Here is a 15,835-nt window from a genome sequence, read left to right on the forward strand (position 1 = left end):
GGGCAGCAAGCTTTGGAAGAATTATAAAGAATTATGTTCATGAGATCATTTTTTGTTATACAGGTCCATGTGGAAGTTTGACTGCTAATGAAGCAGAGATGGAGGCTCCTGCACAAGGATTGCGCATGTTGGTGCAAAGACAAGTGGTGCAACCATACCTCATTGAAGGGGATTTGTTGAATGCCATTAATTGGAGTAATCATATTATAAGACTGCCATGTAAGAAGGCAATGAGAGTTTTAGAGCTTTGTCAGCGTCTGAAGTTTCATTCAAGGATATTTGAAGTTTCATTCATGGATATTTGGATATTTATAAAGAGTCTAATGATATTGCTGATAGAATAACAAAGAGGGGGTGGAATTGGAGTCGATTCAAGTTTCTAATGTTTGTTTGAGTTTATTGTATTCTTCTTTTAATTAATAAAATTTAGTGCCTTTGTGATAGCAAAAAGAGATATGATGATCTTTAGAGGCTTAGACTGAAGAATTAAGAAATAAAGTTTTAAATAGTATATTTTTAAACATTTAACTTATCAAACAGGTTAAATTGGTTGGTTCAACCGACCAAAAATTATTAAACATTAATTTTGAACAGTTTTCAAACAAAAAATTGTTAAAACAGTTTTCAAATAAACCTACCTTTTACCGTGAACAAGACGGCCAAGACAGCAGCAATCAACAGTTCGAGCGGTTGAACCACCAGTTTGTTTCGATCTTAATATGGTATTGATAACTATATTATGCATTAAGAAATGAGGAACGCCTTGTGTATTTGAAGTATCACACGCATTTGTATAAGAGTCCCTGAAAACAAGCAAACTTAATAAGGAAATAACAACTCTATTAGTTGGTCCTACTACACTTTTCCAAAAAAGAATTTCTGTTTTAAATGATATATATATATATATATATTAAAAAAAAAGAAAAAAAGAAATAAAACTTGTGTATCATGTGTTTGAGTATATGGAACATCCTAAGTTGAATTCCTACTGCTAAAAAACCAAAAAGAAAAAAGAAAAAAGGAAAAATATGGTTGTTCAAGGTTGGAACTAGGTCCTAACCTTAATTCCTGAATTATCAAAAAAAGAAAAAATAAAAATAAAAAAAAATAAAAATAAAAAAATAGGGAAGAATTTAAAACACGTTTGCATTCAAGTTCGAACATGTAGCATCCAAAAAAATAGGATTTCGAGTTCTAAAAATAGCACATCTTGCAACTCAATATCTAGACTGTCCATGGGCTTGAACTGAGGATGGATTGGCCCATGGGCTTTTGAGATGAGTCTGACTCAAATTTTTGTAGCCAAGCAGAGCCTGAACTTTCCAACTTGGGGCAAGCTTGAGCCGAGCCCGCAGACCCAATATGGCTGCCCAAGCCTGGCCCAAAAATCAGTGCCAAAGGTCATCCCAGCCCGATTGGCAGCCCTAATGGACACTAGAGATGAGCTTTTTGTCTGGCTGCTAAGCATGTCATGCTCCTTAGGCTAACAAACGCTTCATCTCCTCAGCACATAGGGTGGATCGTCAAACTGAGTAGGGTCACAAAAACGCCCTTTCTAATAATCTAAACATGTATTACAAAATATGTACACTATTATATAAGTATTTTTATATTTTTTGATGTAGATTCATACATGACCCAACCTGAGTTTGGGTAGGGTCCACGTCCAACTAAGACCGGTCGGGTAGGGGTCGGCCTGGACCTGACCCAAACTGTTAACACCCCTAAAGAAACCAGTATAAATTGGAGGTTGACTTGGATGCCTAGCAATCCAATTCGCTGATTCCACCCTTGGGAATCACTCGGTGAAACAATTGAAAAAAAATTATGAAAAGCAAAAGAAAAATCGCCCCGGGATTAGGGCTTCGCCTGAGTGCCAACAGTGAACTAGGCGGATCATGGTGGATCACTATAGTGAACCCCTAGTTTCAGACAACCTGGGGCAATTCCACAGTTTTGGGTGTCCAGGCAATTCCAAGTTGGCTTGGTGATTTTTTAAACACCGCAAGAAACTACCACCCCAGATGATTACCATGAACACCACTTTTCAATAACTGCTGCTCACAACAAAAGAGCCCATTGGGTAACACTCCCTCCCATGATCAGAGTGCCAACTCCAGCACAGTACACAAAATACAGGAACATTTTTGCTCTTCGATGCTTTCCCATAAGGAACTCTTTTAGTTGGTGTTCATTTTTCTTCCTTTTTCCTTGTACAGTAACAAATGCAGCTTCGGACGCATAGATCATAAGACTAGAAGCTCTAAGCCCCATCACATGGAAATGGAGCCTCTTTTCAGGATTTTTTAGAAACTCCAACATGGCTTCCACTGTTCTATTAACAGAAAGCACCACAACTCAAAGAGCTGAGTTTTAATACTCTTCTATTAATTTTAGCCTGTAGTTACCTATGAAGCAAGCTGTGCATCACTTAGCCAGGATGGCTTCTTCGCATTGTAGTAAAAGTGTGCAATCATTTGTACCAACTGATCAGCAGTCCGGATTTCTGCGAAAAACACACAAAAATGCACACATCAATAATTTAATTTGTTATTTCTTCTAATAAGTATAGTTTGAAATATTAAGAAAAAGAAATGCTCAAAGTATATGTCAAGCAAATCTCATTCAGCCAAATCAAACAACTTTTTATTAGTAACAGCGTGAAAGATTCTATCAATCCGAAGATGGGTTAGTTTCTTTCTCCAACCAACATAATAATCGGAAAACTCATGATAGCTAATAGTTAATTTACAATCAAAAAATTTTAATAAAAAATATTTTTAATCAACTACAATTGAATATATATCTTACGGTCTGGGGAACACTCTCCACCAAATATTCACATAAACTAACCGTATTTACTGAGGCTTCCGTTTGGGTTCTCTACAAAAAAAAAAGTGATCAAATCTTTGCACACCTTTTTCCCGATGTAATAGTTTGTTTCCTCGTAAAAATAGCAGTTGCGGGCACTCCCTCACTTTAAGAGCATATGCTAGATCCCTTTCGATGTTGATATCAATCTTAACAGTCTGTAACCAAAGAAATAATACGAACAATTGTTCAGTAGGCAATCAGATCATGCTCATTAAATAGCTCTATTTTCCAAAATATATACTCACATGAAGCAGAATATGTGGCACCAGTGTACCTGGACTCGGCCAAGTCCACTCCGACTCTGCCGAGTTACTTGGCCTTGCCCTGTGGACAAGCCAAGTTTCGCCCGAGTGAGTTGTACACCCCCGCAAGTATTGCCTATGTACATTAAAATATCAATACTACTTCAAAAGCGAACAAATGGATTCTTGGTAGCATTCCTGTTCACCCAGCAGTGTGATGGGTTGTCGAAACCCCAGCAAGCACAACACTCATATATATTTTTTAAACCCAGCTTTCTTTAAGGAGTTAAAAAAGGGCAGTTCGGAAAAGCACCTTGGTGGGAATCAAACCTAAGACCTACTATAAAGGGGAATACAAAGTGAGGCGACCCTAACCAACCTGCCACTTTATGTTTGGTGTCTATATTTTTATCATTTTTTTTATTTTTTAAATAGGGATGAACTTGGGCGAGTTACTCGGACTCTGGCCAAGGTAACCTGGCTTAGTCGAGTCCCAATACCTTGTGTAGCACAAAATAAATGATAGAATAATTTTCTTATAAACAAAAGAGGGATAACAGACATGAATGGGTGGATAGATATATATAATAGGCCATAAGATCCTAAACACTGATCCAATACAAGAAAGAATGAATACGATTTTTTGGTTGGTTGCAGGTTTCCCTTTTTTATCTTTTTCTTTTTCTTCCTTTTTTTATATTGTCCAATGTGGGATTCAAACTTGGGACGTACTTTTGCAATTTTAACAGCATGACCAATCAAGGCAAAGCAAAGTCAAATTTCAACTCCACAATCCACATTTGTTCTAATAGTCATTGTCCTTTTTTCTTTTTCTGTTTTTTTTTTTGAGAATGTGTTCTGATAATCATTGCTATGTACTTCCAAAGACTAGGCGCAATGCATGATGATGGAAACCTATGCCATGGGACTTAGACCATCAGTAGTTGTACCACATCACCAAGGGGCAGTATTATATAGGCTTGGTCATCATCATCATCACAGCCTTTTCCCAACAATTTGGGATCGGCTACACAAATCCTGGCCCGCCATTCTGCTCTATCAAAGGATGATACAGTCTTAGTAGTGGGCAATATTATCAGATTTGCTTTGTAGGGCTCTTCATTTTGGCAAAAAATAGAAGCACTTTGGCTCCTCGACACAGTGGGGAGGAAGTCTTTGGGTCTAGTTTCAGAAAGAAAAAAATGCACAACAGGGCACTTCTAATTTTTTTTGATAAAAACGTTACACTCATAAAGTTCTAATACTACATAAATATTTTTGCAAATTTTATATTTGATGGGTAGCAAAATTTTATATTTTATATTACACTCATAAAGTTCAATTTAACAGTGAAGTGATTCGCTTAGCTACACTTTATGGCATTAAGCTGAAGATTACAGCTGTTTCAGCCGAACAGAAGCGAATCAAACAGTATTGCTCGAGGCATGGAGGCATGGCCCCCTGCAGCAAGCCATTCGTTATTTAAAAGCTTAGGGGTATCTTTATGGTTATACATATATTATTTTTATAAGTATATATTGGTTATTTATTTGATCAGTATATACGTATTTTAATATTCATTGCAAGTATTTTTTTGAAATTTACCATGTAACAAATTATAAATAAGTAACAAAGGATACATATAAAACCATACTAAATTATCATTAATTTATTTTACTTAGGTAATCTGTGTAGTTACTTACCCCCAAAAAAAAAAAATCTGTGGTTAGCAATCACCTTTTACATGCATATTTTGGGTATCCATTTTTACACACCACACAAGTAGCTACATGGTGGGGCTAACATTATTTAATGTTTTATATAGGTTATTGGTGGAATTTCAGATTTATAATGGTTCTTTCTTGGGCTAATCTATTACCACAGATGTTTTTGGGCATTCCAAAGTAATCCTAGAACTTATCATAGAAAACCATGCCATGATTACAAAGACCAATTTAGACGTCGATTGATCCAGGATGTTTAGACAACCATAAGTTGGACCTAGAAGGTAATTTAATTATTTGGAAAGGACTCTGGGCCATTGCCATAAATGGTTTTACTCTGTTTAAGCTGCACCATGCGGTGTACAGCATGTATTTCTCACTTATATTTGAGATAAGCAACTAAATGGGTGAGATCTTGCGAACTTAGTAGACATCTAGAGAAGATGGAAGATGCTTGGAACTTATATTGGGTGCCATATAGCATCATACCCGAGGAGGCAATTTATCTTTCGATTTCCAATAGACCAGGAATGCCTTCTCCAGCTCCTTCAAAACTTTCCAATTATCAGCTGCCCTACAAACAACATTTTAAGATCAGAAATTTGACTAAAATATATGCAAAAAAATAGATGGAGAAAGAAAAGAACTCAAGAGATTTAAATGTTCAACTTATATTGAAGCTATCCAACCGACCCCAACTAATTGGGAAAAGGCTAAAATGAAGTTATGAAATGAAAATATTGAAGCTATCCAAGTTAATGTAATAACATTCTCATAAAAGCCCACACCTATATGTAAACATGCACACGCGCGAGCCCACGCATACACAATAAACACACACACATGCACATCTCATCTAGAAAGCACATATTGGGCAACATCAATATTACATTGCAAGCATCTCTACAGTTTCCACGTTTTTAAGCTTCATTTGCAAGTTCTCTCATACAGAAGTCCTCATCCTCATGCTTCTCTAGTTAAGGTAATAACAACTCCACGAGCATGCACACACAATTTTAAAAAGCACATATTGGGCACTGTCAGTCCTCTAATTCTACCTTGCCAAACATCTCAAAAAATCTTTCATGTTTTAAGTTTCTCGAGCAGGTACCTTTATACAGAAGTTCTCACCCTTATGCTTCTTATTCAATGCAAAGAATTTACTAAAATGCCATTGATTATCTCAAAAATATCTATCTGAAGTCATTAAAAGTTTTTATGAAGAACTGTAAATATAACCACCAGCTCATCACTCAAGCAATGATTCAAATGCGCAAGTTATCAGGCACACCCTTCTGCCCTCCCTCGAAATAACAATTGAAAAATACATAGCAGAAATGGCAAAAGCTTCCTATCAGTTTCACCATATAACCCCTTTTGTTGATTTTTTTGTGCCAGTAATGGCCATTAAATAAGAAGAAAAAAAATTCTGGCTTGCATGATTCACGTCTCAGCCCTTAGATCGAAGAACACATGACCCTCTTATCCAACAATAAAACTAAAATCCAAAGCAAAAACACCGAAGGGTAAGATCTAATGAATTCAGAGTCCTTTGTATACCCCAAGATTTTAAATAAATAATATGTATCATGCTCTGAAAACAGAATATTTGAATCGGCCAAAAAGATTGAACATGATAAATTTTAAATGAAACAAGCAACTAGGAGTAAATAGACTAGAATATTAGATAGACAATAAGTACACCAGTTATACTCTACCAAAAATCCAGTTTCTCTCCAAACAAGAACCACATACATGCTAGATTTCTCAAGTCTTCAGGGAAGTCGATGTTGTTACCACATCAATCCAATAAAACCTTGATAAAGAAAAGGTAAAAGGAAACCCAACTAATTACAAAAAGAATAGGGATAACCCATTTCTTTTTCTTTGCCAAATACAAAAAACATACCTGTTGTATCGCTCAAATACGAGCACAATCAGTGGACTTGGATGAAATGCAAAGCTCTCCCACTCTAAGCAATTGATCTCTTTCACCCAACTATCTTCCATCTCACCTTCCCAATCAATTTTTTCCCCGTCTTCACCCACCACATTCTTTATTTGATACTTGTCAAAATAATCAGAGGCTCTGATCCCCCACCCCACATCAGTGTCCAAAGGCCACTCATCATCCTCTTCTTCAACAATCTCAGCCTGCCAAAAAGACAACAATCCTTTTTATAGAGAAACATTATTTTGATTTTTGAATTTCAAAAACTAAAAATAAAAAAGCTTTTGATAAAGAACCTTCGGTTTGAGAAATTGTTCGTTTTCTTTCGGTCCATTTTGTTGGGATGGTGATGCAAATCACCCCATTTGTTGAGGGGTATTCTCATCGCAAAAAATAGGTCTTTTATGGAGGACCATAAAAGTGTATTTGGAGATATACACAAACGGAAAATTGTAGAGAAGTTTGGGGGATTGAAATTAGAGTTTTTGCACAAACCCTAGAACCATTGTGGCCTCATATTGGGCAGATTTTTCATCGGCATTTCTTTGCAGCGACGGTCTTGGTCGACGGTGATGAAGAGAAGAGTCAATTGATGGTGGTATCGTGGTGAGAAATATCTATTTAAGTTTTCCTTGCTATTGTATGAAGCAATTTCTATAGAACCCCAAATTTGTAAATTTCTTCTATTGATAGTGAATGCATCATTGCACCTTGCCCATGGATGTAGCCTATTTTGGGTCTACGTAAATGTGTGTGTGCCTTCTATTTTTTACTTATGTTGTGGTTTGGTGATTTCTCATGTTACTTGTTTCTATATTTTCCTCAAATATATTGCACACATTATTATTCTTGGGTATTTTGTTTGGATGTTGGAATCATTGTTGTGGGGTGCTCACCACATCAAGTAGGGATTTGGATTATCCCGATTTGCCAACTAGGGGAGAGCACCCCACAACAATGATTCCAACATCCATACAAAATACCCAAGAGCAATAATGTAGGAAATATATTTAAGAAAAGAGGAATGATCCTATGGGACCCTGCCACACACAATAGCATAAGTCCCTAATATATCACCGTTGGATTCTGATCCAAATCTCTAGGTAAGATTTAAATGTCACCGGCAAACTAGGGGAAAACCCACTCTCTCTCTCTTCATTCGCACCCTCATTCATACTCTCCAAGTAGGGTTTAATTTTTGTACCTCTATCCCCCCTCATTCGTACTCTCTCTCTTACCCCTGGTCGAAAAAAGGACCCTCTCTCTCTCTCCCTTCCTCCTCCCCCCATACATTCGTACTCTCTCTTACTCTTCAGGGCATCCTCTCTTTTTTCGCATTTTTATTGTTTTCTATCTCTTTTGTACATGCTTGCTGGTGGTTGCCAAGAGACGTGTTTTAATTAGGGCTTTCGTGCTGGTTGATCTGCTTTCAAGAACAAGTTTGGAGAGAGTGTGTCACTTGGGCGTTTTTTTCTTTATGCCAAGTACTCTCTGCTCCTTGTCGTGTAAAGCAAAATCTGGTGTTTTCCCTTTCCAACTACCTCTTCATTTTTTTTTCCTATCTGTCTCTCTCCCCTTAGATCTCTCCCTTGAAGCCCTATGTTCTAGTTTTATAAGAAACACGCAGATTCCTTTTCTTCTTCTCTTTCTCTCTCTACATTTGTCTTTTTATAAATGCAATCATGACAGCAGTTGTGGGCACAAATAGTAGCATGCCCCTATTCTCAAATCCTTTCAAGGAGTTGATGAAAGCACTGGAACCTTTTATCAAAGGTGCTTCACCTCCTCAAGAGGAATCATCTCGCCTTTCTAACCCCCCATCTTCTTCTCTCTTCCTATCCCTCACTCTACAAATCTACATACCCCTCTTCTCCATCTACAGTTTCCTAATTCTCACATAACCCATCATCTGTATATCCATCCCATCCTCTAGCCTCTCAACCCCCTCTTCCTCTTCTCCCATGGTTTCACAGGGTGTCTTCGTGCCTGAGCCCACTCTCTGGTCGATGGCTCATCAGCACAGAGCCCACATCCAGCCCACCTCGAATCCACTTCAAATCCAAGCCCAAGCCCACCTTCAATTGCAACAACATCAATAACAATCTATCTAATTTCTTTATTCTCATCCACAAGCACATCAAGGGATCAACCCCTTGGCATTTCTTGGACCTAGGGATCAACCCATGAAGCAACTGTGCATCGAGGGCATGAACCATGGACCCCCTGGAGCCAAACCCATTAAGCTCTATCGAGAGGCTGAGGCATTGAAGCAAATAGGTCGCAGAGATTATACTCCCTAAAAATGGTTTTATGTTGCCATGAAATTTGGAGGCGAGAGGGAAGAGGACGAAGGGGGAGAGAGAGAGAAAGAGGGTTTTCTCCCTGTTCCAGTCGAGGTAAGAGAGAGAGTACAATGAGGGGGGATAGTGGGAAAAAAGTTAAATCCTACCTGGAGAGTACGAATGAGGGTGGAGAGTATGAAGCCAGAGAAAGTACGAATAAAGGAAGAGAGAGGAGGGGGTTTTTTCCCTATTTTGTGGTGACATTTAGATCTTACCTCGAGATTTGGATTAGAATCCAATGATGATACATTAGTGTCCTATGCCATTGTGTGTGGCATGGTCCCATAGGATCATTACTCTTAGAAAAAAATATAGAAACAAGAAAAATAAGTAAAATGAAAAATCACAGAACCACAATACAAATAAAAAATAGAAGGCACACACACATTTACGTGGTTCACCCAAATGGGCTACATCCACGAGCAAGGGACAATGATGCATTCACTAACAATGAAAGAAATTTTCAAGTTTGAGGTTTTGTGGAGATTATCTCATACAATATCAAAGAAAGCTCAAATAGATATTTCCCACCACAATACCACTATCAATCGACTCATCTCTTCGTCACAGTCTATCAAGACATTCTTTGGAAGAAATGGGGATGAAAACCGGCCCGATACGAGGCCACAATGGTGCTAGGGTTTGTGCAAAAACCCCTATTTCAATCCCTCAAACTTCCCTACACTTTTCCTTTTTTCTCTCTCAAAATACACTTTTATGGGCCTCCATAAAAGACCTATTTTCTACGACGAAAATACCCCTCAACAAATGGGGTGATTTGCATCACCATCTCAACAATCTTCACCTTGCTGCAAAGTCACACCCTTGCCTTGACAAATATATTCGATTATTCCTTTTTTGAAGAACTTAGTCAATTCTGATAGCTCTCTAGCCCAATAACCTCCATGAGCATGAGCATGCCTTACTCATCTTCCTTCATGCTTGTGCTTATCATGCAAACTCCACCTTCTTCAACACTCTCATCCTTGAGTTCTTGAGGCCATCTTGCCTTCACACATGCTCTAGGTGAATAATTTTCTACACACCTACAAGCACAAACCGGGATCTCATATCACCGAGATCCCTTGCATAAGTCTCTTCCACGAAGCCCTCTCTATGCTCAAAGCCTTGAAAATACTTCTTAAATTTCGAAGTACCCATTTCACTTCATTCCAACAATTTCTTCTCAGGCTAAACACAAGCCAATCAAGGAAACAATACACAAGTGAAATGAAAAATTTTGTAATAATCATGGTAATAATCAAAATTAACACTAAAGTAGCATGCAATACTCTAATCACATCGGCCTTTCCTTCACCAAATTTTGAGCATTCTCTCGAAAGAATTTCAAGTGGTGTTTCCGACTTCACATCCCCTTGTAAAACTTCCAATTCAATTTTTCCACCTTGCCAAATATGTTTATCAAGGCCTTGCTTTGTGTCACCAAGATCTTCAATTGCCAAACCATATGCCCCTTGCCGAGCTTCTTCTTATGCTACAACCAAATTTACCTTTACACTTACAATTGTGCTCCCTATTAATTTATACAAGTTTCCTTCCCAGATTCCTTCATCATAACTAGAGCCCCCTTTGAGACTTTAAGTACTCCACCTTGCCCGATAAATTTGTAGTATTCCATATCTAGAGAGAAAAGTGAAATCAAACTCTTCTGTAAGTTCGGCACATCTCTCACATTTTCAAGTATTCCAACCATCCCATCATACATCCTCATGCAAATCGTGCCCATTCCTATAGTCTTACTCATTGAATTATTTCGCCATTGATGCCAAACCACCCTCATGTAGCTCATATGCATTAAACCACGATCTATGTGGGCACATATGATATGTGACTCCATATCAAGTACCCAACTTTGATAGTTTATGGGATTACATCCCACCATCAATAACTCATCTTCAATATAAGCGCATGTTGATTCTTCAACTTAGTGAGCCTCATTCTTAGGCTAACATTGCCCTTTCATTCCCAAACCGAAACCTTTTGAGAAATTGGCCTTTTTCTTTGCCAACAGTTTTTCTTTATATGACCAGGCTTGCCACAAAACCAACAACTTTTGCCATAAGGCCCTCAACTTTGATCGGCTACTTGAAGAATCTCTTGATCAACCAACTTGATCATCCAACTGGCCTCTTTCCACAAGACATCCATCCTCGAACCCATTGAATCAACAATTGATGCCCTTTTTCGAAGTTCATTGGCAAGAAGTGCACCACACACCGGGGACACATCAAGAGAATCTTCTTTACCGCAAATCAATGTGAAAACAAGGTTATCATAGGATTCCAACAATGTACAAAGTAAGGCGATCGCCTTATCTTCATCCTCCATTCTCACAGCAATACTTTCAAGTTGACAAATGATATCATTAAATTCATTCAATGTTCCAACATTTTTGCACATTCTTTCATTCTCAATGAATACAATTTTCTTTCCAATCAAATTTGGTTCGTGAGCAATTTTGTTTGATACAAACTTTTCAATTTTTCCCACAAATCATTTGTCGTCTTTTCCTCAACAATATTGAACAACATGTCATTCTCCAAACACAAGTAAATAGTAGCATGTGCCTTTATATCAAGTTCCTCCCAATCCTCATCGGTCATATTTACCGATTTCTTATTTTTTGCAAATAATGCCTTGTGTTGCCCTTGATGTATCAAAAAATCTGTATTTTTAATTTCCAAATTTCAAATCATCTCTCCAATTGAACTTCTCCACCTCAAATTTGTGAGTTGCAATTTTCTCAAAAATACTACACGACTTCCTTGAGCTCTGATACCACTTGTTGGCAAAGAGGGATAATCCAAATCACTACTTGATGGGGTGAGCATGCTACAACAATGATTGCAACACCCAAACAAAATACCCAAGAACAATAAAGTGTGCAATATATTTAAGAAAAATATAGAAATAAGATAAACAAGTAAATGAGAACATTTTATCCAAACGCTGAGCCATGAGAAAAACAATAGAAGTGTCTTTGAATGACCTAACACTTGCTCCACCATCATTCACTCTTTCTGATTATTTTAGTGTTTACCAATAACCCCAGTAATTCTAACTAAATTTTCCTTTTCTAATTACAATGAAATAATTATGATGCATTTCCTGTAACAAATAAACCGACTTTAAGTCAATCAGCTAAAAGAATTGCAAAAACCAGAAGGGTTACTGTAGGTTCGTCAATGATGACATCTCCCATTCTTGGAAATTTTCAAGAAAAGCAATTTCTCAAGAGATTTGAAATTCTAATTTTCCTCAGGAAAATCTAAGGAGAGAGAAAAACTGAGATACTTACTTGAAAAAGAATTTAAAAATGAAAGACTTCAAGAAAAAAATTGTGCTGTTACCAACATCTACTTCTCAGTTTCTGCAAAACTTCTTAAAAGTTTATATTTCTAGAGCCAAAAATGCTTCCAAATATCAGACCTTTTTTTTACCTTTTTTTTTTTTTTGGGGGAGGGGGAGGGGGGGGGTTATGTTATAATTAAAGCATAAATATCTACTTTGAGGATAATTATATGAAAATGAGAATTAGGAAACCATCTCAAAGAGCCCATCCTTTAAACTGAAATTTTGAAATAACATAAAAAAGATTCTAAATCATTATCCCTTAAAGTTGGCTAAAAATTATCTCTTAATAAATTCATCAATAGCAACTGAAAAATTATAAAAAATAATAAACTAAAGCAAACCTGTTCAGTTTTCTCATCCCTTTTTTCCTTGAAAATCCCCTTCACTTCATCCAATCGCCCAGAGTTCTGCTCTTTAATAGATGCAAAAGTTTTTTGCAGAGAATTCCTCACAAAATCCTCAACCTCCATCGCCTCACTTCTCCTTCCACGCCTCGGCATTTTGGGCACAAAAACTTCGTCATTTTTATGTGAATTAGATGGAGTATCAGCCTGTACTTCCTTCGCCTTCTTCTTTGGCCTGCCTCTCCGCCTGATCTCAGGGTTAGGGTTTTCAGATTGGGGATTTGGCGACGAGGAAAGGGAGATGAAGGTTCGTGGTCTAGGACTGGGGTTTGAAGGAGAGAAAACACGGGGGATTGAGAAGATAGGGTTTGCTGAGAAGAAGGAGGAAGGATCGGAATGAGAGTAAGGGCCTGAGAGTTGACGATAGAAGCCAAAATGTTGGAAGAGGACCGCCATTGATGGCGCCTTCAGCTAGAGAGAGAGAGAGAGGACACTGCCAAATGCGAGGGAAAATTAAAAGGGTGCGGTTTATATGGAGCCTAGGCTTCGAACAATCAAATCAGAGCCTACCTAATCAAATAGTGTCGAGAAATGTAGTTTCGATGCTGAAAATATTGGTGATAGCCTTTTATTATATTTTCATCTTTATTTACAAAATTTATAATTTAAAAAATACTGTAGAGGGAGAGCTCTAAAAATATGTTACAAAATATACTACTTTTAAAATTTGAAAAAAAATAATTTCTCATGTCTTGAAGTCGTCGAGATTATCAATTTGAAGATTTTTTGACATCAAAACAATTTTTTTTAATAAAATTTTTGAGATAAGCTTTAATTTGATTGTTTAGAACCCGGGCTCTATATGAACTTTTCCCAATTAAAAAAGGAGTTGATATTACAGCAAGAGAATTTGGGTTCATGCAATGATTAGTGAAATATAATTTTTAAATAACAAAATGGATTTAAAAAAGGAAAAAGTTTATATAGAGCCTAGGCTCTAAACAATCAAATTAGAGCCCACCTCAAAAATTTCACTAAAAAAAGTTGTTTTGATGCCCAAATATCCTCAAATTGATCATCTCCCCATCAAGATGCATGGACATGAGAAGAAAAAGAATTTCAAAATTTGAAAATAATAAAACTTGTAATGTATTTTTGGACCATCAATTTTTAAGATTTTCAAGTTTTCATACTACACTATTTTTTAAACTTGAAATTTTATAATTAAAGATGAAAATATATTTTAAGGCTATCATAAAGAATTCCACTATTGAAACCGCATTTTTCAACACTATTTGAAAGTACGCTCTACTTTGATTGTTTGGAGCCTCGGCTCTATACAAGCTGCACCTTTTAAAAAATTTAACTATTTAAAGAAAATTTTAAAATAATATAATGGATTTTAAAAAGGATGCAGTTGGCATAAGGATGCATTCGTAGCTGTAGAGGTAAGGTGCACCTTCAACTTTTATCATGGTATATAATTTTGAAGTAAAATGTTCTTAGGATTATCTCAAAATTTATTTTTATATCTAATTATAAAATTTTAAATTTCAAAAATGGTTAAAATCAAGTAGATCAATAAACATATAAAAATCTTGAAAATGGACGGTGTAGATAATATGTTGTAAAATGCACTATTTTTAAGACTTGAAATCTTTTTATTTTTCATGGTCATACATCTCGATGTCGAGATAATCAATCAAAGGCTTTTTCAACATTAAAACTACCTTTTTCGATGGATTTTTGAGGGACATCCGTAGTTCTACAGGTTGCATCCTTATACAAACTTTTCCCCTTTAAAAATAGAAAATTGCAAATAATATGTTAGAATTCGACTTTAATAAACTTTCAAATGATTTAAGTCTCTTTAGATTAGATTTTTCATTTGTCACATTTTTGGAACACCTTTAACAGATAACAAAAAGTCTGGAATTTATTGTCACCCTGTTTCATATCTGAATTTATTGATTAAGAAGTTAAGAACTTCCATCACTATCGCAGTTTCAATTCATTTTCTGATCCCAAAGGAATATAGTGTACATCTCCGCAGAATAGCTGAGGAGATTTTTTTTATCTATGGGAACCACCTGATAATCACCGGATGATTATATTCAAAAGAAACATTTGAATGTTGAATTTTTTAACGCTTGGATTTTAGTTCTAAAAGATTGACGGTCTCTATGTCATGTTGAGACATTAGCTTTTTCAAGTGCATGGAGGGTGTAATTAGGTAATTCTGTTTATTGACATTAATCTATGGGTTGAAGAGGTTACATCTTCAGAATTGGGGGTTCTAAATTTGATTTACGGTTTTACTTGAGGGAGTAAATGGATAGTATACTCTTTTAGGAGTATAATACCTTTTGGGAATTAAAAAAAGAGATCCTGACTTGCTGTTTGGAACTTTGATTTTTAAAATCAGAAACAGAAACTAAAAAATATTTTTAAAAACTAAAAAAGAAACCATTAGTTTATAAAAACAAACTTTCTTCTCTTGATTCTATTGACTTGGGGCTTGGATAAAAAAAAATGTGATGTAGATCTTATAAGCAATTAGAAATGGGTGTGGTTTCTGTGAGGTTAAAACCTTAAACAATCCAATAAGGCGTACCTCCAAAATTTACGGTTACATGTAATTTGGTTGTAAAAACTTCTTAGGATTATTTCAAAATCTATTTTCATATCTAATTATAAATTTTAAACTCCAGTTAAAATCAAGTAGATTTATAAACATATTAAAATATTGAAAATGGACGGTCTAGATAATGTGTTTCAAGATGCACTATTTTTGGGACTCAAAATCGTTTTTTTTTCATATTCATACATCTCGATGCCGAGGTAATCAATTTGAGGGTTTTCAACGTTAAAACAACTTTTCCCAATGGATTTTTTAGATGCATCTTTAATTCTACATTTTAAGGTTGCAACTTTATATAAACTTTTTCTATTGGGCAATGTTTTAAATGGTATAGTTTGAGAG

General features: G+C 36.2%; 1 protein-coding gene across 12 annotated transcripts; it reads right to left on the minus strand.

The window, feature by feature from the left end:
• Positions 1–486: 486 nt before the first annotated feature.
• Positions 487–13,356, minus strand: MRL7 (polyadenylate-binding protein 2-binding protein). 12 transcript variants are annotated; one of them, XR_016057319.1, is made up of 7 exons: positions 12,850–13,356; positions 6,750–6,994; positions 5,330–5,414; positions 3,120–3,198; positions 2,918–3,029; positions 2,409–2,506; positions 487–803 (listed from the first exon to the last, which is right to left on the minus strand). XR_016057319.1 is itself a non-coding variant. In XM_006858747.4 (6 exons), exons 1-5 carry the CDS (start codon positions 13,306–13,308, stop codon positions 2,409–2,411), a joined length of 999 nt encoding a protein of 332 aa, XP_006858809.1. In that variant the 5' UTR covers positions 13,309–13,356; the 3' UTR covers positions 487–803. The 12 variants fall into 12 exon arrangements, 2 of the variants coding, with proteins under 2 accessions (XP_006858809.1, XP_088725325.1); XR_016057317.1 differs by having other exon boundaries at positions 3,120–3,252; XR_016057324.1 differs by lacking the exon at positions 12,850–13,356 and adding an exon at positions 10,055–10,973 and having other exon boundaries at positions 3,120–3,252.
• Positions 13,357–15,835: the final 2,479 nt, after the last annotated feature.

Source organism: Amborella trichopoda, chromosome 6 (assembly GCF_054954075.1).
Source record: "Amborella trichopoda isolate Santa Cruz 75 chromosome 6, AtrichopodaSantaCruz75HAP2 v2.0, whole genome shotgun sequence".
Taxonomy (NCBI): Eukaryota; Viridiplantae; Streptophyta; class Magnoliopsida; order Amborellales; family Amborellaceae; genus Amborella; species Amborella trichopoda.

Bases quoted from the DNA above. Each gene is read 5' to 3' on its own strand.
- MRL7 (XM_006858747.4), bottom strand. From the start codon at position 13,308: ATGGCGGTCCTCTTCCAACATTTTGGCTTCTATCGTCAACTCTCAGGC. The intron at 6,995-12,849 runs GTTTGCTTTAGT...TCTTTTTGGCAG, and splicing joins GGGATGAGAAAACTGAACAG to GCTGAGATTGTTGAAGAAGA. The intron at 3,030-5,329 runs GTATGATGCTAT...CTTTGGTTACAG, and splicing joins AAGATAAATTGCCTCCTCGG to ACTGTTAAGATTGATATCAA.